Here is a 21992-nt window from a genome sequence, read left to right as displayed (position 1 = left end):
CGCCGGCCACTACTACTACTACTAAAGCAGTAGTAACGTTTACTACCTGTGGTTGTTGGGGGAAATCGAAGGAAGAAGTAGAGCAAAGGCCCTGGCTGTCAATAATTGAGCGCCAATGCTCTCCTGGGTCCTGAGCACCAGTCTATTAGGGATACAGACCTGTGTGCTTTATAGCTAAGGAAGCGGAGGCCCTACAATTCATCTAAGAGGCTGCACTGAAACCCAGGTCTTAACTGGGCCATGGCAGGATTGTCCCTTGTCCCTGGGGGTGGGGGTGGGGCGAGGAGGCCGCAGCTCCGGTCTGCAGCCCCCTCCTCCTGGGGTGCTGGGTGGCATCTCAGCACCCAGCCCCCTTCGGTGGCAGCCGCGGGGATGGGGCCAGTAGGAGCAGACTCACCTGTGTCCTGGCGAAACTGGTGCATGGACTGCAGGTCAATGATGTAGGGTACCAGCTGGGCGTCCACCTGCCCCAGGACCACGGAGCCCCGGGCATCCTCCTTGAGCACATTCTCAATGTGGTGGCACACGGTGGCCGTGTAGGGCCGCCAGCGGCTGTACTCATTCAGCCACTCCCACACCACCACCCGGGCCACGTTCTGCGGGGGGAAGCCCAGCCCGGACACGGGCACCATCACGCCCTGGCCTGGCCGTGACATGGCTGCTGCTGCCGCCCCGGGCCCCACTCCGGTGGGCGGGGAGCAGGCGGGCAGCAAGGTCGGTCCTGCCCAGGCCTGGAGGCCTCAGTCAAAGGAGCCCGAGTGCAGATCCAGGCGCCAGGGCCCCTTGGCGGCGGGGCTGTCTCAGATGAGGGATGCGGCCACAGCAGGTGTCTCCCCTAGGCCGGGAGGACAGGGGCTCCTCGATGCCGGTGCCGCCGATGCTCGGCCCCTGGGCTAGGTCCAGTCTCCAGCCCTCTTCACCCCGCCAGGCAGGGCCTGTCACCCAGGAGCCGGGCCCCAGCCTGCGCTTGCTCGCTGCGGCGCTCACCGGCACTCTGCGCTCCCACTGCGTCCCAGACCCCGCGCTCAGCTTCTGCGGGGCGGCTTGCCCAGCCTCGGTCCGCCCCTCCCCGACGGCTCCTGCTGCAGGGTCGGCCCTGTCCCCCTGTCCCCTCTCCACAGCAGTGTCCTGGAAGGCCTGGGTGGTCGCAGAACACAGCAGGAGAGCACAGCGCGGACCCCCGGCCCGAGGGCCCCGGGGCTGCGGCTCTGGAGCTGGGCGGGGGGCCGAGGGGAGCGAGGGGGGCGGGGGCCGTGGGCACGCCCCACCCCACTCGTGCTCGCGACCTGCCGGGAGACAAGAGGGGGAGAGGGCCCTTTAAGAGGAGCGCGCAGCCCCCCTCCCCCTTCCCAGGAGAGCGCTGGGCTGAGAACAATGGGGAGCTGATGGGGGGCGGCCAGGGGGGCTGCGAGGGGTCGCCCCGCCCGCGGCCCTTCGGGACAGGCCTGATGCTTGGGTCTGGGCCAGGGGCGCGGGTTCCCGAGACTCCCCGCCCGCAGAGCCCCCTCCTCGGCCCCTCCCCGAGCGCGCCCCTCCCCTGGGGGATGCGGGGTGTGCGGGGTGCGCGGCGCTGCAGGCGCGGCCCAGGGCCCCTCGGGGGTCGCATCACGCAGGGGACGAGGCCAGGAGCTGGATGGCCGCCGCCTCCCGACCTGGGGGGAACAGCCGGGTCCCCCAGCCTAGACCTCCCCGCAGGAGCCGGGGGTGGGGTCCCCGGGCACCCGCGCTCTCCCCGCCTCACCTCCGCTCTGCCTGCTCCTCCGCCCGCGCGTCGGCACCGCCGCCTCCCGGGCTCCCCCCGGAGTGGGAGGGGGCCGCGGTCCCGCTTCCGTGCCCTTACCCTGCGGGGCCCCGGGGCGCCGCGCGCGCGCGGACACACTGCCCGGCAGACCGACGGACGCAGGAGCCGGGATCCCGCGGGAGGGAAGGAGGGAGGGAGGCGGCCGCGGCGGCGCGGGGAGGGAAGGGGAGGGGGCGGGGAGGAGGAAGGGGAGGAGACAGATCGCGGCCCTCGCGCCGCCGGCGCTGACACGCGAGTCCCGGGGCGCTCCGGATCCGCGGCTGGGCCCGCGCGGGACGCCCCCACGGCCGCCTGCTGGCCCGCAGGGCGTCAGCGCTCACCTGCTGGAATGTGTGGTGCGGCACACAGTAGGCGCCCACTAAATGTCCCGGTGAGTGAACCAGATACAGAGACCGTCTGGCCCAGGATCTCGCAGCCTGCTGCCGGCGGCCTCCTTTTCCGCTGCGCTATGTGTGGAGGTGGGAAAGAGGCGGTGAGACCATTCCAAAGCCAAAGGCGGCCGTGGCCTCGGATGGACCAAGGCAGAGGCTCGGGGCGGGGAGAAGCAGGTGCAGGGTCACCCAGAGGTCGAGAGCAGTGGCCAGGAGCAGACCCGCATCTGATGCTGCTGCCAGTGCCCCGGTACCGCCCAACACCCATGTCCTGCCAAGCACCCACCTGCTCCAGGTTGGGGGGGGGGGTGTGGAATCCTCTTCCCAGCCAGGGGCGGGGACCCTGCACCGGCTTATTCAGAGCTGCCTGCACACAACAGGTGCTCCATTAATGCTGGGTGAGTGCGGGTCGGGTGGCTGGCGAGGCTGGTGTGGCAGCAGCTCCTGTCCCCCCCCCCGCCTGGCCTGCTGGGTGCAGTCTAGGACGCAGATCAGCTGAGGGTGTTTAGGTGCAGAAGGTGAGGGCTGCGAGCCTTGGAAGTCCGGCCTGGCGGGCACCCGGGATCAGCGGCTGGGCTAGGAGGCTGCAGAGCCGCCCGCACTCCCCCGGGGCCACATCACAAACTCAGCAAGGCCGGGGCGTGTTCCCAGGACCGGGCCTCGCCCCGTCCCAGGCCCCTGCTCCTCCCTGCAGCCCGGTGCCCGATGGGCTTTTCCAGACTGGGTCAAGGACCCTGTGTGCTGCACAGCTGCAGATGAGAGAGAGAGAGAAAGAGAGAGAGAGAGAGGCTCTGTCTGAGGCAGAGTTCCGTCTGCAGCGAGTGGGTGCCTCTGAGACCTCTGAGCTCTGGGGTTTTAGCCAAGGGCTGGCCGACAGCTTTCTGGGGCTCTGTGCCTGGGAGGGCTTGCACTCGTCGCTAAGCCAGACTTCTCCGGATGTGCCTGTTGGGGGGCGGGGTGGGGGAAGAAGGGCCGTGGTTTTGAGCAGGTTCTTCTCAACGGAAGCAGTGACCCAAAAGCTGGTGCTTAGCAGACCCCAAGGGGATGTAGCCACACACGGGGCAGAGGAATGCAACTCCCTGGACTCCCTGTGTCACGCCTTTGAAGCTCTGATAAACGTCACCCCCTCCAAGAAGCCTCCCCTGAAGCCATCCCACCATCCTCTGTGGCTCCTTGGCCCATATCGTGACATGGCGCTCGTCCGACCGTCAGCCACTTGGACGAAAGCTGTGCGTGCTCCAGCAGACGTCTGTGGGATCGGGGGCTGTGGTATTCATCCTTGTGTGGTCTGGCCACTACTCAGCGCATCATGGCGCATTTACCCAGTGCCAGTGAGGAGCCGGGCGCTTCCAGGACACTCACTCGTCTCTACGCCACCCCAGCAGCTGGGGGATTGGGACTCCTGGGGGCAGGAAGGGGCCACATGGGGTTGGAGCCTCACCCTCTGCACCTCTCCCGGCCACGTGGCAGTGTCTGTTGGCTGAGCAGCTGATGAACCGAGTCCAGCTGCGGGTCTGGTGCCACGGGCGGCTGCGGACCCCCGGGAGTGTGCAGCCCCACTCCTGGGGCACCCTGGGAGGAGGGAGCTCCAAGGAGGGAGAAAGGAGTTAGGCAGAAAGGAGGCCACGAGGTGTGGGGAGAGGGCTGGGAGGCCGGTGGGGAGGCCAGCAGAGCAGGGACCAGGAGCTCGTGCTCCATCGGCCGAGGCACTGCGTGTGCATGCACGCATCGCACCCCTAGAAAACTCACCCCAGGATCTTCTTTCCTGTGTGCTTTTGTCTTGCTCCCTTGGGGTGTGTGGTTCCAGCTGAGGCCATCAATTCAATGAAATCAAACAGATGGCATGGGAGCGGGGAGAGAGAGAGAGAAAGTGTCTTCCATCCACTGGTTCACTCCCCAAATGGCTGCAATGGCCCGAGCTGCACCCATCTGGAGCCAGGAGCCAGGAGCTTCTTCCAGGTCTCCCACGTGGGTGCAGGGGCCCAAGGACTTGAGCCATCTTCTACTGCTTTCCCAGGCCATAGCAGAGCGCTGGATCGGAAGTGGAGCAGCCGGGACCAGAACCAGTGCCCACATGGGATGTGGCATCACAAACAGAGGCTTAGCCTGCTGCGCCACAGCACCAGCCCCAAGGGGGCAGGTTGTTTTGCCACTTTTCTAGATCTTTCACCTGCTCCTCAAGCCTGGGGCAGCTCCCTGCACACTTGTTTCACCTGCCTGTGAGAGCCGCGGGGCTTTCCTAGCTCTGTGATTGCTGGTGGTTTCATGACCAACGATTCAACCTAAAGAATGAGGCGTCTGCTTCTCCCAGCATTGTTGACCTGGCCAGGACATGCGTGTGCATGTGACGTTAGCACAGAAGGGTGGCGGGAAGGAGTGAACACAGCTGTTGATCTCTATCCATCATCCATTCATCTACATTTGTACCCATGCAGTTTCCATCTCTCTCCCTTTCTCTATCCTTTTCTTCCTTCTTCTTCACCACCCATCCTATCACCCATCTATGCATCCATCATCATCCCCCAGCCATCCAACCCGCCAGTAAGCACCAGGCCACTCCTGCGTGCCAGAGCTCATCCCCAGTGAGCTTCCTGCCTCCTAATCCCGAGTCTGGTGGGGGAGTCAGACGAGAATTGGAGAAGCCCACACAGCAAAGGCCAGGAAAAGGAAGGTCAGGATGTCATGCCAACATCTCACAGAGGCCCCACCCAGCCTGGGGAGTCAGGAAAGCTTCCCGGAGGAGGTGCTGCTTCAGCTGCCCCCAGAGAGATCCAGAAGTCTTCCCATGGCTTCTGCAGGAAGGAAACGGAACGTGGCAGGCAGAGGGGGCAAGGATGTGCAAAGGCCCTGAGGTGGGAGAGAGCTTGGTGTGTTCAGGCCACACGCCAGAAGCCGCTGTGCCCTCTGAAGGCGGGGCGGGGTGCCTGGAGGGCAGTCAGAGTGGACAGGGGCGCCCGCAGGGCCTGGGGAGCCCCCCTGCGGGTTCGAGTTTCATCCCATGGGTCATCGGGAGGAGGTTTGCTGCAAGTTGGCCTGTTTAGGTTGGCTATTGAGGCTGTACTGTGTGCCCGGGCCCTGGTCCAGGCATAGCAGGGCCCGGCAGGGACACAGGATGAGAGGAGTGACCATGACGAGCAGTGCAGGGTCGCACACGACTGGGCTGTGAGTGTGGGAGGCCCCGCTGCCGATGGAGACGGGAGATGGTGCTTTTCTGAGTCCTGCTCCCTTCCGCTGGGACCTTGCCCTCAGCAATGGAGAAACTGTTTTGGTGGAAAACAGGAAACAGAGTGAGAGGACCATTTGGGCATCTTAGGGACCCAGGCAGGGCCCCTGCAAGCCGGCGGGGCCTCAGGCTGCAGGCTGCAGATTGGGGAAAGGTCTTCCCGCCCCACCAGGAACCAGAGACCCCAGAATGGTGATGTCCAGGGCGGGCCCTGGTGGGTACTGCCAAGGGGGTCCCCCGTGTGCAGGCTGCGGGCACTGGAAGTGCGCTTCCCTATCCCCAGGCAGGGGCTGGTGCCCGGACCTAAAATTCACATCCGGCCGCACTGGCGAGGGCTCAGAGCGCCTCCCTCTGGATGGCGTGGGAATCTCCGGGAGAAAGCCCCACCTGCGACTGGCTGGGAGGGGCACAGTTCCTGTGCTTTTTTGGCCAATGGTTCTTTCCCTGGATGGAAGGATCCAAGGGGAGGGTTGGGGTCGGTGTTGTGACCCGGTGGGTTAAACGGCCATTGTGACACTGACGGCCCACATCAGACCGCCGGTTCGAGTCCCAGCTGCTCTGCTTCCGGTCCAGCTCCCTGCTAAGGCACCTGGAGAGCAGCGGATGCCGGTGCAAGTGCTCAGGCCCCTGCCATCCACGTGGGAGACCCGGATGAAGTCCCAGGCTCCTGGCTTCAGCCCGGCTCAGCTCTGGCTGCTCTGGGCATCTGGGGGAGTGAATCAGGATATGAAACATCTCTCTCTCTCTCTCTTTCTCTCTCCTCTCTTTCTCTCCTTCCCCCCGTCACTCTGCTTTTCAAGCAGATCAAATTAAAATAAGCCACTTTAAAAAAAAAGTTGGAAACCACATAAATACCCACCCCCAGGAGAGCAAATGAGCGAGTAGGGCTTAATTCCCTTGGTGGAACATTGCGTGGCACCCGCCACGCTCTGGCCACACCCATGATGGGGTCGGACACCCGACATGGGACAGCCAATGAAAAGCCCCGTTACATAAACATGATGTCCTTTTTATAAAGTTAAAGGCAATTCAAGTCACACACACACACGCACTCCGTGTGGCAAGGAGACAGGGAAAATCCATGTGGGACTTGGGGCGAGGATCCCAGCAGGGGGAATGTGACTGGGGGTGGGGACCCTGTGGTCGGTTGTAAGTCATTGTCAAGATCCTAGCTTTTGTTTTAGGTGGCGGTTCCCCAGGTTTTATGACATTTAAAAGTTTTTATTTACTTTTATTTATTTGAAAGGCAGAGAGACAGGGTCCCCATTGTCTGGTTCACTTCCCAAATGCCCACAACAGCTGGGACTGGGCCGGGCAGTAAAAGCCAGGTGTTGGGAACTCAACCCCGGGCCCCTGTGGAGTGGCAGGGACCCCATCACTCGCGCCATCATGGCAGCCTGCCTGCGTGCACACACACAGGAAGCTGGAACTTGTGGGGGGCAGAGGGGGGCACTGACCCAGGTGCTCCAGTGTGGGGTGTGCGTGTCCCTAGTGGCGTCTTGTCCCTGCCCCGAATGCCCGTCCCTGTTACACTCTGAAAAGTCGCTAACTAAAAGCTGGTCAGTGTGGATTGTGATCAAAGACTATGATGCACCGGTTTGTGTGTGTGAGTGTATACATGTGTGTGTGAGTGTGTGATTGTGTGAGTGCCGCTGTGAACTGAAACGCGAGTGGGTGCAGCGCGCCCTCTGGTGGCACATCTTGGTCTATGGTGAGATTTTCAGATAAATTTTTAATGATATTGGGGTCAAAACACATAAAATAAAAACTTTTGTTTATTTTCATTTAACTTGAGAGAGAGAGAGAGAGAGAGAGAGAGAGAGAGAGAGAGAGAGAGAATCTTCTATCCACTGGTTTACTTAGCCAGAGTGGAGCCAGACTGAAGTCTGGAGCCAGAACCCCATCCAGATCTCCCACGCGGGTGGCAGGGACCCAGGCACTTAAGCCACCATGTGCTGCCTCCCAGAGTGCACCCCAGCAGGAAGCTGGATCGGAAGTGGGGAGGGAATTGAAGCAGCCCTCGGGTGCCGGATGTGGGCGTCCCAACTGGTGGCTCAGCCGCTGTGCCAGACGCTCATCCTATAGAGTTTACCGTCGCCATCCTTTCTGAGTCATGGCTAAGTTCACATGGGTGTGCGCCTAATCCCCGCAGCATTGCCGTCTTGCCAATCAAACTTGGCCCCCATTAAATACCGACTTGCCCCGCCCTCCAGGCCCTGGGAACACCCCCTCTGTCTCCTGTCTCCACAAATGTGCGTCCTTCTGCAGGTGACTCATCCCTCTTACTCGCTCTCCCCAGGTGCTCCCAGGGGGCAATGTGGTCCAGGGCTCTCCCCAGGTGCTCCTAGTGGGGCAATGTGGTCCAGGCTCTTCCCAGGCACTCCTGCAGGGTGTGTGGTCCAGGCTCTTCCCTCCCCAGGTGCTGGGGGGATGTGGTCCAGGGCTCTCCCCAGGTGCTCCCGGGGTGGGGTGTGGCGTGGTCCAGGCTCTCCCCAGGTGCTGGGGGGGGGCGTGGTCCAGGGATCCCTGAGTGTACATCACATTGTTTGTCCGTGCGTTCTCTAATGGGCACCTCTGGCCGACGTGAGCAGAGCTCCTGGGAACACAGTGAGCCCGTGTCTCCTGGGTCAGCTCTGCACCAGAAGTGGCGTTGCAGTGCCATCTGCACTCCCTCCCCACACTCACGTGTCCAAGGCCTAGGCCCCTGTCCGGGGGGGGGCTGCTGTGGCGGTCGGGCTCTTAAGGGGGTAGGTAAGGTCAGATGAGGCAGGAGGCGGGGTTCAAATCCGGCAGAACGGGGGCCTTGGAGGAAGTGCCCGAGCCAGGCCTGGCCACACAAGCGCAGGCCGAGGAGGTGGCCGCGTGCAGCCGGGAAGGGGGCCCTGGCCAGGATGCAGCCACAATGGCACCCGGAGTCTCCCGGTGAACACAGGTGAGCACTCGGAGGTTCCAAGGGACAAGTGACGAGCTGAGTGTCACCAGTGAGTGAGCACCTGGTTTGTCTGGGGCTCCAGATCATGTGGCTCTCACAGGCAAGTGGGGGGTCTTAGTGGGAAGCCTGTGACTCTGGAGATGGTGGCGGTGAGGGTGGAAGCCCCTGCTTAGATGCACCGTCACTGTCACCATCACTGTCACCCTCCTGACAAGTCGGCAGTGCGCGGGTGTGAGTTGTCGCTGAGAGAGCCCGTGACTGCCCCGGGCGGGGGGGCCTGGGGGCCGGCGCCTCAGCTCTGCTCTCCCAAGCACAGCACAGGTGTTAGCGTGAAAACCAAGTGGGAACCCTGGCTCCTTCCGTTTTGTCTGAATCTTTATTTTGAATGAATTTGAGGCTGATGGAGAAGTCACAAAGAGTACAAGGAGCTCCTGTATTGGCTGCGCTCAGATTCCTCAAAAAAAATTTTTTTTTTGACAGGCAGAGTGGACAGAGAGAGACAGAGAGAAAGGTCTTCCTTTGCCGTTGGTTCACCCTCCAATGGCCGCCACGGCCGGCGCACCGTGCCTATCTGAAGGCAAGAGCCAGGTGCTTCTCCTGGTCTCCCATGGGGTTCAGGACCCAAACACGTGGGCCATCCTCCACTGCACTCCCGGGCCACAGCAGAGAGCTGGCCTGGAAGAGGGGCAACCGGGACAGAATCTGGCGCCCCGACCGGGACTAGAACCCGGTGTGCCGGTGCCGCAAGGCAGAGGATTAGCCTAGTGAGCTGCGGCGCTGGCTCCAGATTCCTCAAATGTTAACTTGTTGCCATGCTCGCTCTCTCTCTCTCTCCCCTCTCTCTCTCTCTCACACACACATACACACAAATAATCCATGCAAACATGTTATTTTTTTCTCAAGCACATTTTAAAATTTTTATTTATTTCCATTTATTTAAGGGGAGAGAGAGAGAGAGAGAGAGAGAATCTCCCACCTGCTGGCTCACTCCCCACATGCCCATGACAGCTGGGACTAAGCCAGGATGGAGCCAGGAGCCTGGCGCTCTCTCTGGGCCTCCCCCGTGGGTGCGGGGACTCCCACACTGGATCCGGGGTGCGCATTAGCGGGCCGCTGGCATTGGAGGCGGAGTGAGGCCTGGACACGATTGTTGTGCCCCAGGATGTGGCCTCCACGGCTTCCCGTTCCCTTGTGTGCGGCGAGTGCACGGCACACAGCCACCCTTCCGCCTCTCCCAGGGCCATCCTTGCCCTAACCCCAGCGCGGGGGTCTCCGTGGGGAAGCCGAGACCCTCATCCACCCGGCAGCCCGGGCTCGCAGCTGGCCGATCGTCCCAGCACCATCCGCTGCAGACGCCTGTGGACAGACGTGGACCCCGGGGCCAGGCGTGGTGTCCGGCGCTCCTGGGCCGCGCATCTCCCGCACCCTCGCCCCCGCAAGGACCGGCAGTGCAGCTCAGCTGGCTGGGGGGAGGGGGAGGGGTGGCTGCCTTAGGTCACAGGATCCGGGGGCGGTTCCCGTGCAGGTGCCACCCAGAACCTCAGCTAAGAGAGGCTCTCACCAGGACACTCATTTGTGTCCTGGGGGGGGGGGACGGGGGGGGGAGAGAGAGAGAGAAAGAGAGAGAGAGAGAGAGAGAGAGAGAGAGAGAGAGAGAGAGAGAGAATGGGTCTGCTATACGCTGGTTCACTCCTCAAATACTCGCATTGGCTGGGCCGGGCGGGCTGGGCCAGAGCTCCATGCCGGTCTCCTCTGTGGGCGGCAGGGACCCGGGCACGTGAGCCACCGTCCACTGCCTGCGGGCGAGGCCGCCAGCAGAGAGTGTGTGAGTGTGAGTGTGAGTGTGGTGTGTGTGAGTGTGAGTGTGGTGTGTGTGTGTGAGAATATCAGTGTGGTATGTGAGTGTGTGTTGTGAGAATGCGTATGTGGTGTATGTGACAGTATCAGTGTGTTGTGTGTGGTGAGCGTGTGTGAGAGTGTGAGTGTGTGGTGAGTATGTGTGGTGTGTGTGTGTGTGGTGTGTGTGTGAGCATGTGTGAGTTTGAGTGTGTGAGGTGTGAGTGTGAGCATGTGTGAGAGTATCTGTGTTGTGAGTGTGTGGTGATTGTGTGTGTGGTGTGTGAGTGTGAGTGAGTGTGTCTGAGAGTGTGTGTGTGAGTGTATATGAGTGTGGTGTGTGTGTATGTGTGAGAACATCAGTGTGGTATGTGAGTGTGTTGTGTGAGTGTGTGGTGATTGTGTGAGTGTGAGTGGTGTGTATCAGTGGTGTGTGAGTGTGTGTGTGTGTGGTGTGTATGAGTGTGAGTGTGTGATGTGCAGATTTCTTCCCTCCCCTCCCCCCTCCTTTCCTCTCTGGTAGGTGACCCCCAAGACTGCAGCCAGGCTGAGACCCAGCAAGGAGCCGACCTGGAGCCAGAACCCCTTCCTCCCTGGGGACCCTTCAGCTGATTGGGCAAGGCCCACCATCTCAGTCTACTGATTGACCTCTGAAAACACCTTCATGGCGACAGCAAACGTCCGGGCCACAGCCTGGCTAAGCAAGGGCTCAGGACGAATCCCCCAACCGAGGGAATGACTTCTCGTCCTGACGAGTTGCTATTTCAGCCTTAGCTTTGTCACCTTCAGGGCACAAAGTGGCTGCCCAAGCTGCAGAAATCAGTCTCCGACAACAGTGTCCCAAGCAGGAGGACAGAGAGATTTGCAAGGCTCCTCTCTCAACAGGAAGGCCGTGCTCCCAGAACCTCTCGGTAGCCTCTTCTGTATGCTGGACTGGCCATGTGCTCACGGCAAGCTTGCTCATTGGCGGTGGGCACAGGAGACCAGGGCTGGCTCAGGCCAGTCGGGACTCGTGCCCTGGGCCTGGGTGGAATTTTGGGAGCAAGGACAAAGGGCAGGACGACCGATGGGTAGGCAACCAAGGTGCTGGTGCGTAAGTGATGCTGGTTACACGTCGTGGGAAGGGACAAATGGATGATGGCACCCTGAAGACGCAGAGTCCCGTTAAGAGAGGCAGGCGGGGGGTTGGAGGGGGGCCCTTTAGCAGGGTCCAGGATGCCCAGTGCCCTTGACGCTGAACAGGCTACCTGGGGGACGTGACTGGCCGGAGCACAGGACGTGGCCATCGCCAGCCGCTGTCCTCACCGGTGTGACAATCTGGATTTATCCTGGGCTCCCAGCTGGGCTCTAGCCAAGCCGCCGCCACCTGGCCGGCCATCTGCTGTCCATACTATGCAGGACACACGGGAGATCCCTCAGACGGACGGGATGGTCGGGGAGGGGCGGCGAGCCCTTGACCCCCCCAGAAAGAGGCCAAGGACACACTGGAGCAGATTGGAAACTCCCGCTCTCCTGCTCCCCCTGGGGGCACACTTCCTACGCCTCGGTCTGTGAGTCTGAGCCAAGTGTCCCTGTTTCGTGGACAAGGCCACAGAGGCCCAGGGAAGTGAGAGGATGTGTCCAGGGTCACGGCATCCGCCGCCATGACCAGGGACCAGTGGCCATCACCACTCAGATTCATTCTCTCGTGGGTCTGCAGGCCTGGAACCCTCAGAGCGAGGGGTTTTTGGGGGGTGGAATCCATTCTATGGTGCTGGGCCCTCCCTCCAGCCTCTGCTCCCAGCATCCTGCTCCCCCACCTCCATCAGAGGACCCCTCTGATGATGCCAGCCCTGCTGGGACCACACAGGACAATGTTCCCATCTCACGACCCTCGACTGGCCTGGCCCAGCCCTGGTGGTTGTGGCATGAACCAGTGGATGGAGGACCCCTCTCTCTGTCTCTCCTCCTCTCTCTGTAACTCTGACTTTCAAGTAAATAAAATAAATCCTCAAAAAAAAAAAAAAGCCTTCTTACAGAGATCACAGCTCAGCACGACCCTTTGTCCCTTGGTCACAGCATGATGGCTTTACCCACAGGGGACCATCTTCTAGAACTTTCCTGCTGCCTGCTCAGGCTGATGTTACTCTCTCAAATGCCACAGGATGGCAGCAGAGCCGGGCTGCAAAGGGCACGGGTGCAGGGGACACCAGGATCAGGTGCAGAGGGAGCAAAGGGGTGAGGTGCAGCCAGGCGCCGGAAGGAGAGAGGGGGAGGGGTGAGCAGGACCCAGCTGGGGTGCACCCTGTTTTCCTCCTCTCCGCTCGATGGCCTTGGCAAGTCCCTTCCTCCCCGAGCCCCGCTGTTACAGCAGCGACAGTGACAACCCAGGCGCCGTGTCAAGCACTGTGCACCCCTGCGAACCCTCCTGCTTGGCCCCCTGCCTCCTGTGCTACCATGGTAGTCGCTGGGGCTTTCACGAGCAGGTGCCCAAGGCGGGGCAGCTTAGACATCTATTTTCCCACCGTTCTGGGGGCGGCAAGTTCAAGATCAAGGTGTCGGCCGAGCTGGTTCCTTCTGGGGCCCCTGTCGCTGGCGCGTGGATGCCGCCTGCTCTCTGTGTCCTCCTGTGGCCCCAGTCTGCATCCCTGGGGTTGCTTCCTCCACTTCCCAGGGCGTTGGTCAGATCAGATTAGGGCCCTGCCCTTTGGAACTCCTTAATCTTAACTGCCTTAATTAATTAAATTGATTTCAGCCTAATTATCTTAATGACCCTCCCCCCACCCCCATAAAGCCCTATCTCCAAGTACAGCCACTTTCTAAGGCAGTGGGAGTTAGGGCCTCCACATGCAAAGGAGGGGGGCAGGAATGTCTTCAACCACAGAGGAAGGGTCCTACCCAAGCTCACCTGGCAGGTGGCAGAGCTGGGACTTAGCACAGGAGGCCATTGAAATGGAAATTCATGCAAATTAAGTGCAATTGGAAAGTTAGCCCTCCGGTGCACCAGCCGAGGTCCCAGGGGTCCAGCACACACCAGGAGCAGGGGAAATGACAGCTGCTGGTGGCTTTCTTACAGAACCAGCAAAGAGGGACCTCTGGGTGGCCAGAACCAGTGTGTGTGTGGGGGGCTGTGACATCATCAAACTTGGCCCAGCGAGTCTCAAGTTGGTCACTGTATGCAGAGAAGCACATCTCAACAGGGCTTGTTTTGGACAAATAACCCCAGTCCAATACCCGGCACTATTTGTTCTGAGTCAACCCTTTGAGCCAGGAGACAGATTGCACTGTGGTTTGTGGATTGCCTGAGTTCCCTGTGTCAAGGCCACATCCGTGAATACAGGTGCGTTCCACCTCTGCCCATGAGAATTCTAGAACAAACGCGCTGCACTGTGCCATGGGTGCCTCAGTGCTTTGGTAACCAAGGAAACATGACCCTGAGTTCCTCCCCCTGTGGAGAGGTCACCTGTGGACCCAGGAGTCCCCTCCAGCAACCCCAGAGGTCAACACACCGACCGGAGATCAGAACTGTGCTTCCTGCAAACCAGCAGCCTGTGGAATTGTCCTTCTTTGGAAATACGTCCAGGGCCAGGAGGCTGGGATTTCCCCAAGAGCCCTCTGCTCAGGAGATCCAGAGAGAATTAGAGGGGGCGGTGTTTGCCCTCAGGAAGCCCCCGCACCCGAGCTGCTGCGGGGTAAGGGGGTTCCAGCCGAAGAGGAAGCGTGGGTCAGAGCCCAGGGTGAGTCCGCAGGCCACGCCTCCTTTCTAACGCCGGTTCATCTGGCTGGTGTTTCCTTCTACTACAGCTCGGGTGTAGGAATAGGTGGGAAGGCAGATGAGTCACCCCAAGGAAAGTTCTGGAAGAGACCCCCGACATCGGAATCCAGCGGCACATCTTGGCTATGGGAAGGTGGCGAGGCAGCCAGTCAGTCACTGGAAACAAAACGAAGCTGGATTTCCATGTGATTTCTGACTTCAAAAATTTCCAGATGGGTAAAAATATGAAAATGTAAAAAGCGAAACAAATGAAGTCCTGGGAGTGGTGACCTTCCCTGCACCCCCGCCCCGGCTGACAATGCCCAGGAAAACATGGGCCATTTAACCCCTAGTGAGGGCGCCTCTGAGAGCTGCTGTGGTGGCACAGTGGGTAACACCACTGCCTATGATGCTGGCACCCCATAAGGGCAGGGGCTCAATTCCCAGCTGTTCCACTTCCAGTCCAGCTCCCTGTTAATGCATCTGGGAAAGCAGTGGAGGGGAGCCCACATGCTTGGGTCCCTGCGTCCACATGGAAGACCCAGATGGAGTTCCAGGGTCCTGAATTGGGCTGGACTGTGGTGGAATGAGAAGACCATGCCAAGATGGCTGCTGGCAACAGAAACTGCCTGGCAACAGGCTATGATTGGTTAGGGCATAGACCGCCCCTTGACCAGATTGGCTGCCTTGGCTATATAAGCAGCCGTACCAACTGAAATAAACGAGTCTGCAGGCTGCTTGCCTCTGGCCTGCTTTCACCTGACTCCTGGGGTCTGTGACTCCGCGCCTCTTGCCCCCACCACGCTCCTCCTCTCAGAAAAGAAATCAACCGCAACATTGGCCCAGCCCAGGCTGTTGTGGCCATTTGACCAGTGAAGCAATAGATGGAACACATCTCTCTTTCTCTATCTTTTCCTCTTCTAGTACTCTGCCTTTCAAGAAAATAAATAAAATGCTAATTCACTCCACAAATGGCTGCAACACTGGAACTGGGCCAGACTGAAGCCAGGAGCTTCTGGGTCTCCCACATGGGTGCAGGGGCCCAAGCACCTGGGACATCCTCTGCTGCTTTCCCAGGCACATTAGCAGGGAGCTAGATAGGAAGCTGAGCAGCCGGGAATTGAACTGGCACCCATATTGTATGCTGGCGCTGCAGATGGCAGTTTAATCTGTTGCGCCTCAGTGCCTGCCCCAAATAAATACAAATCTTAAAGAAAGTTTTGTGGGAAAAAGGAATTAAAAGATGATACACATTTTCCATGAACTTTCTGAAGCGCCCTTGTATGTGTAAACAAGACTCCAGGGGAAATGCGTGCAGCGTTAAGTAGAAAGACTGAAGCACTCCATGTGGGAAGAGCTGGTGGCCATGTCAGCACGAGAGGAACACCCTGGAGACGTGGAGACACCAGAGGGAGGTAATTAGCATACATGCAAATCGGTGGTAAATCTTGGCAAAGCATGCTAGCCAGAGATCTCAGCGACAAGGAATGAAGTGTGCACGTTCAAGTTTTGGGTGTGGAATGTAGCAAACATGCATCGAAGTCCAAAACATCAAAGGACAACTTAACTGACATGAAGCCTTCGAAGATCCACTCACCTCAGGAAACGAGAGATTGGGCTGGCGTGGAGGAGCCGGGGCGGGACCCCTGCATCCCGGACCCAAGTGCTGCCCAGCCAGCTCCCTGCTGGTGCACTCTGAAAGGCAGCAGACGGTGGGCGAAGTGTTTGGGCCCCTGCCACCCACACGGGAGGCCCAGATGGAGTTTTGAGCTTCTGGCTTTGGCCTGGCCCAGCTCTGGCTGTTGTGGTCTTTTGAGGAGTAAACCAGTAGATTGAAGAACCCCTCCCCCTTCCCTCTCTCTCTTTCCCTCTCTCTCCACCCCCACTGCCCCCTGTCTTCCTCTCTCTGCCTTTTGAGTAGAGGAAAGTAAATAAATAAACATTAAAAAAAGAAAGAGTATATTTTTTTTAAGAAAATAATCAATTTAATTTGAGAGAGAGTGAACGAGCAAGTGAGAGAGAGAGAGAGAGAGAGAGAGAGAGAGAGAGGGAGTCAAGCGCCTACTACAGGCAGGGCTGGGCAGGAACCCAGATCCTTGAGCTGTCACTGCTACCTCCCAGAGTCTGCTTTAGCAGGAAGCTGGAGTCTGGAGCTGGAGCCAGGAATTGAACCCAGACCCTCCAGGCTAAATGTCTGCTCCCAAGAGCAGAGTTTCCGATTGTGTAATCGGTTGTTGGGGGTAGATATGTATTTTCGCTGGGTGTATCCATTATGAAGAGAGGCAGGGGGTGGAAGGCCAGGTATGAAGAAGAGACAGGAGCAATTCGGCCACGAGCCATGGAATACTGGAAGTTTCTAGAAGCTGGGAGAGGCTGGGAGCAGCGTCTGCCCCAGAGACTCCAGGAGGAACCTGTTCTGTCGACACGGTTTTAGCCCACTGAGACTTGTTCCAGGCTCTGGCTGCCAGAGCTGGAGCAGGACACACACGAGTGGGTCTTTGTCACAGAAGTCACGGGCAGTGGACACAGCTGCGACCAAACCCCAGGTCGTGTGAGCATGGCAGAGCGGGCCGGCTTCTCCGCCAGCGAGTCCGCCTCCTCGGGGCAGCCGTGAGTCTGTTAGGAGCACGCCACGAGCACCCAGCGCCAGCGTTTAGGAATTGAGTCACGTCGTTCTGTCTCTTGTCCCACAGCCTTGTGCCTGCAGGAGAACACTGCTAGGAGGCACGGGGGCAGAGCGAGAGGCAGGGGATGAATGGTCCCCTACTCGTTTCCTGGAGGAGTTTGAACAAAGCAGAATTGGAGGTGAGTCCTCGTTCCTAACTCGCTAGGAAGCCATGAGCCCGGTGCCTGTGTCCCACAGCCCCACCTCCCCCAGGGTGCCAGTGCAAACTGCCTGCAAATGCCCACCATGGTGGAAAGAAAGGTGGCCCCCATGGTGTCCTGTGCTTGCCTTGGAATCTGGGAATGCGTCCCCTTCCAGGGCACGCGGGGCCTTGCAGTGGTGACAATGGATTTTGAGATGGGGAGCTTAGCCCGGGTCATGGGGGAAGGGGTCAATGTACCCACAAGGATCCAGAGGGAGTGAGGCAGATCAGCCTCAGGAGGGGCACCTGTGACCCAGGCGTCCAGAGGGTGGACCAGTGACCAGATCTTGAGCCATGGAAAGAGGGCAGGGCGGGTGCTGTGCTGCAGGGGGTTCGGCCACCGCCTCGGATGTCCACGTTCAAGTTCCAGTGTCTCTGCTTATGATCCAGCTTCCTGCTAGTGCACACAGGAGGCCACAGATGATGGCTCCAGCACTAGGATCCCTGCCACCCATGTGGGAGACCCAGGTGAAGCTCCTGGTCCCTGGCTTTGGGCTGACCCAGGCCTGGCTGTTGTGGGCAATGGGGGAGTGAGCCAGTGGATGGAAGACCTGTGTCTGTCTGTCTCTCCTTTTCCCTCTGGCCCTTGGCCTTTCCAGGACATAAATCTGAAAAAAAAAAAAAAAAGGAAGGAAGAGATGCAACCTCTGGAAGCTGATAGAAACCCCCTGAACCCCAGAGGGAGCCACTCCTGCCAAGGGCAGGATAGGAGCCCAGGGATACTCCTTTCCGGAGCCAGCGAGGGGCCCCTCTGGCCGCCAGGCCCACCCGGGTGATCTGGGATAACTTCGGCTGCTGGGTTTCTGCACGCATGCCCTGTCGCTGTGGCCACATGAGGGAACACCTGCCCAGGACACGCGGGGTCACCGCCCAGTCCCCTCAGTCCTGAGTGCTGGGTTCTGGTCCTGGCTCAGCGCTTCTCCGTGTTTCACTGCCCTTGGCCGATCTCTCTGGGCCATCGCTTCTTCCCCTGGAAGTCTGGACGGTTCCCAGGATGCAGCGCAGCAGGCGCGAGAGCATGCGTGTTGGGCGGCAGAACAGACCTTCGCATCCCACACTCCCTCAGACGCACAGAAGCAGTGGTTTATTTTTTCCTGCATCCAACTCGGCCTCCCTCATGACGAGACTTCCTGGCTGGGATCATCAGAAGAGACGAATGGAAGTTTTGCGGAGGTGTTCACCAGCAGAGAGCGGGCAAGGCTTCCGAAGCCAAGAGATCCCGGGCCTCCGTGCGCTGCCTCCGCAAAGGGCGGCTGCTCCCGTGAGCCGAGGTCACGAGGCCGGGAGGTTGGAGGTCCTTCTGCATCCCACAGGACACAGTTCACTGGGGGCGGGGGGGGGGGGAGGGAGGGACGCGAGGAGACCCATTAGCTCTTCACTGCTGCCGGCCTCAGCCTCTTCTGCTCCCATGCCCTTGGCCGAATGAGTCACGGGATCTGCGTGGCTGCAATTTAAGTGGAGGTAAGGGCAAGGAAGAGGAAGCGGCTGCGGGGCACGCGCTGACTTAGGGTGGGAGTCTTTTTAACGTTTTTGCTTATTTATTTTTCTCATTAACTAAAAGACAGAGAGAGAGAGAGAGAGAGAGAGAGAGCGAGCTCTTCCATCCACTGCTTCACTCCTTAAATGCCCACAACAGCCAGGGCTGGGCCAAGCTGAGGCCAGGGGCCAGGTCCCCATGGGAGGCAGGGACCCGAGTACCTGAGCCATGATCTACCACATTAGCAGGAAGCTGGGTGAGAAGCAGAGGTGGGATTTGAACCCAGCACTCTGATAGGCAGGTGTCTAGAGCTGCACCAAACACCCACCCCAAGCCATCTTTTTAATCAGTTCCTTTGGGGTTCAGTCTGACACTGAGTTTTTCACCATCGTTTTCCTTTCTCTTGGTGGGTGATGGAGGGGCATTGCCTTCATGGCCTCCATCCTCTTTTCTTTTCAGATTTATTTATTTGAGAAGAGAGTTACAGAGAAGAAGAGGGAGAGACAGAGAGAGATGGTCCACCCACTGGTTCACTCCCCAAATGACCACAACAGCCAGAGCTGGGCTGATTTGAAGCCAAGAATCAGGAGCCTCTTCCAGGTCTCCCACGTGGGTGCAGGGGCCCAAGCACTTAGGGCATCTTCCACTGCTTTCCCAGGCCATAGCAGAGAGCTGGATGGGAAGTGGAGCAGCTGGGACTTGAACCGGTGCCCATACAGGATGCTGGCACTGCAGGTGGTGGCTTAACCTACTAAGTCACAGCGCCATCCCTGATCCTGTTTTCTTCCCTCTTTTTGGAGGGAAACTTCAAAAAAAAAAAAAAAGTCACCAATGAGAGAAATCATGGCTGTTGCCCCCTCTCCCCCCACCCCCACCCCAGGTGTGGGAGAGCTTTGGCCTCAAACCGAGCTTCCCAGGTGGCCCAAAAGGGAAAACAATGATGTCTGTGTGAGTCCCACGTGCTCACCCATCATTCCATGGGAGCTCTAAAGGTAATTCTTTCTAAACACCTCCTGGCCTTGGGAAAGAATTTCTTTCTTTCTTTCTTTCTTTCTTTCTTTCTTTCTTTCTTTCTTTCTTTCTTTCTTTCTTTCTTTCTTTCTTTCTTTCTTTCTTTCTTTCTTTCTTTCTTTCACAGGCAGAGTAGACAGTGAGAGAGAGAGAGACAGAGAGAAAGGTCTTCCTTTTTGCCCTTGGTTCACCCTCCAATGGCCGCTGCGGCCGGCGCACTGTGCTGATCCGATGGCAGGAGCCAGGTGCTTCTCCTGGTCTCCCATGGGGTGCAGGGCCCAAGCACTTGGGCCATCCTCCACTGCACTCCCTGGCCACAGCAGAGAGCTGGCCTGGAAGAGGGGCAACCGGGACAGAATCTGGCACCCCGACCGGGACTAGAACCCGGTGTGCCGGTGCCGCAAGGCGGAGGATTAGCCTAGTGAGCCGCGGCGCCGGCGGGAAAGAATTTCTAACACAGGTGGCGCCCCCCTGGAGCCACACACGATTCTGTGTCTCTGTTTGCACCTGCAATGAAAAGTGGCTCAAAGCACTGAGTGGCCTGCATCAACATCGCAGTGTAATTACCTCAAGAGCATCACAGTTGTGTAGAGGACAGCCTGGAAATGATAACAAAAATGTAGCTTTTCAGTTTCATAAGAACCAGAGAGGCGATTTGCATCTGTGAGTCCAAGCAGACATTTGCTTTTATTTGTAAAGATTTATTTTAGGGGGCCAGTGCTGTGGCATAGTAGGTTAAGCCTCCACCTCTGACGCCGGTATCCCACATGGACACCGGTTCAAATCCCGGCTGCTCCACTTCCGATCTGGCCTGGGAAAGGAGAACCAGATGGCCCAAGTGCTTGGGCCCCTGCACCCACGTGGGAGACCCAGAAGAAGCTCCTGGCTGTTGGCTTCCAGGATGTGACTATCTTGGGGGGGGGTCCTTATTCTGCATGCTGCGCCCCTCCTTAGATTCCCAGACTGCCCGAGGGCTTGGAGGCTTTTTCCTATGTAGAGGGGCTAGGATGCGAGCTTACAGTGGTCAGCTCTTGGCCACCTTGTCTCCCTTGTGGCTTTCAGCCTGGCCAGACCCTCCCCAGGGCCTCTTCATCCTGCTCTCCCGTCTCAGACACATTCCCACCCTGCCCGGGGCTTTGGTCCTGGAGAGGGAGTCCACGGCTGTGACTCTGCCAGCCCGTCTCTTGCCAAGCCCTGGCGAAGGGTCCCTCTTCCTGACCCCTCCACACCTGAGCTTTTCTGCTCTGTTGGTGACGCCCTGACTCGTCCCCCAGAGCCCCACAGTCGGTCCCCCCGCCGTTCCCGGCCTGGCCCTGCCACAGGGCACAGCGGCTCCCGTACAGCACCTCTCTGAGGAGCCCCCTCCGCGGCGAGCACGCTGGGCACTGGGCGCGCTCCCAGCTGGGTCCAGGGGCTGGCATCCATGCCGGCTCTTCTGTCCATGGCTACGCCCCACTCCACCGGCCAGCAGGGGGGGATCGAGAGCTGCCCTTGCCTTTGCCGTGTCTGAGGGTTAGCCCAGGCACTGCTGCCAGGGAATGGAACTATAACATTTTCTCTGCAGGGGTGTTTCTAGGCTCAGCTGGGGCAGCCCCGGGTCCGAGGGGCTGAAGCCCTCCAGCATGTGGTTCCAGACAAACCTTTTAGCCACAAACGGGTGGCCTCTGTCTTGCTCTGCTGCTCCAACTCTTCCCACCTCCTCCTGGCTCATCGGCTATGTGAGGCTCAGCTTCTCATCCCTGTCTACTTCCTCTGTGAGTGGGGACCTGGTTGCCGGGGTAACCAGGAGTGGAATTAGAGGCCTGGGATCTTGACCGCCACATCTACTTAATCAGATTCTTGCTACGTTCTTGGCTCCTTTCCCGTCTGTGCTGGTGAGAACGCACCCGTGCCCCTCCGCACTTCTGTCCTGGCTACTCCTTGCTGTGTTGAAGTATCTCTGTCGATGAATTTTCTGCTTTAGACATTTTCTCTGGAATTTAACTCAATCCCACGTGTTACTTGTAGCCAATATGGGTGCCAAATTTAAAAAATAATTTTTGTCTCAACTTTGCAAGTCAAAAACTGGATGGTGCCCAGCGGGCCCCACACCTGGAGGCACCTGTGCAGCTGTCTCTGTTGATTTGAGGAGGAAGCTGTGGCCTTGGGAGGGGCATCCCCCTCCCCCTCACCACGTACCCCATCAGCAGCTCGCCTAGCGCTAGCACCTGCTGATAATCTCTGCCCAAATCATTAGTCTCATCGGAGGTCCCGAAGTGGAGATGTTTCTCATTGTGACATCTTTCTCTTATCAGTTCTGATTTGGTTATCTTGAAGCATGGGTTGTACAGGAGACGCTGGGTTTCATTATTGCCTAGTCATTGCCTTCTTTGCCTATTTTCTGCAAAAGGATTGGTGCCCTCGTTGCTTCCAGGAACGACCATGTTTCTCTCTGTTTCACACACACACACACACACACACACACACACACACCGAGTTCTGCCATCTACTGGTTCACTCCCCAAAAGTCCACAACAGCTGGGGCTGGGCCAGGCTGTAGCTGGGAGCCAGGAATTCAACCCAGGTCTCTGAATGGCAGAGACCTGAGCCGTCGCCAGGGTCAGCATGAGCAGGAGGCTGGAGTCAGGGACAGGAGCCGGGACCCGAAGCCAGGTCCTCTGATATGGAACACAGGCAACGTAACAGCTAAACGCCTGCCCACGACCACGCTTCCCGGTCACTGCCAACGCTTACCTTTGTTC

The 21992-nt window shown here is 58.9% G+C and overlaps 1 protein-coding gene and 1 long non-coding RNA gene across 4 annotated transcripts in view; one reads left to right on the top strand and one right to left on the bottom strand.

Annotated features, from left to right (window-relative positions):
* DTX1 (deltex E3 ubiquitin ligase 1) overlaps positions 1 to 2329 on the bottom strand; it is a 32358-nt gene extending 30029 nt beyond the window's left edge. Inside the window, exons 1-2 of one of the 3 annotated variants that reach the window (XM_070066246.1) lie at positions 2122 to 2329; positions 398 to 1286 (exon numbers count right to left, since the gene is read on the bottom strand). In XM_070066246.1, coding sequence (XP_069922347.1) covers positions 398 to 656 — 259 coding nt within the window. In that variant the 5' untranslated portion in view covers positions 657 to 1286; positions 2122 to 2329. Of the gene's footprint in view, positions 1 to 397; positions 1287 to 1741; positions 1966 to 2121 lie in introns of those variants that run through there. The other 2 variants (XM_070066244.1, XM_070066245.1) reach the window with 2 other exon arrangements.
* Positions 2001 to 18069, top strand: LOC138847444 (uncharacterized). Its single transcript, XR_011385277.1, has 3 exons — positions 2001 to 2171; positions 10687 to 13879; positions 16590 to 18069. It is a non-coding gene; the product is annotated as an uncharacterized lncRNA (long non-coding RNA).
* The last annotated feature ends 3923 nt before the right edge of the window (positions 18070 to 21992 follow it).

This window comes from Oryctolagus cuniculus, chromosome 21, assembly GCF_964237555.1.
Source record: "Oryctolagus cuniculus chromosome 21, mOryCun1.1, whole genome shotgun sequence".
Lineage (NCBI taxonomy): Eukaryota > Metazoa > Chordata > Mammalia > Lagomorpha > Leporidae > Oryctolagus > Oryctolagus cuniculus.
This window is presented reverse-complemented; position numbering and strand designations above follow the sequence as displayed.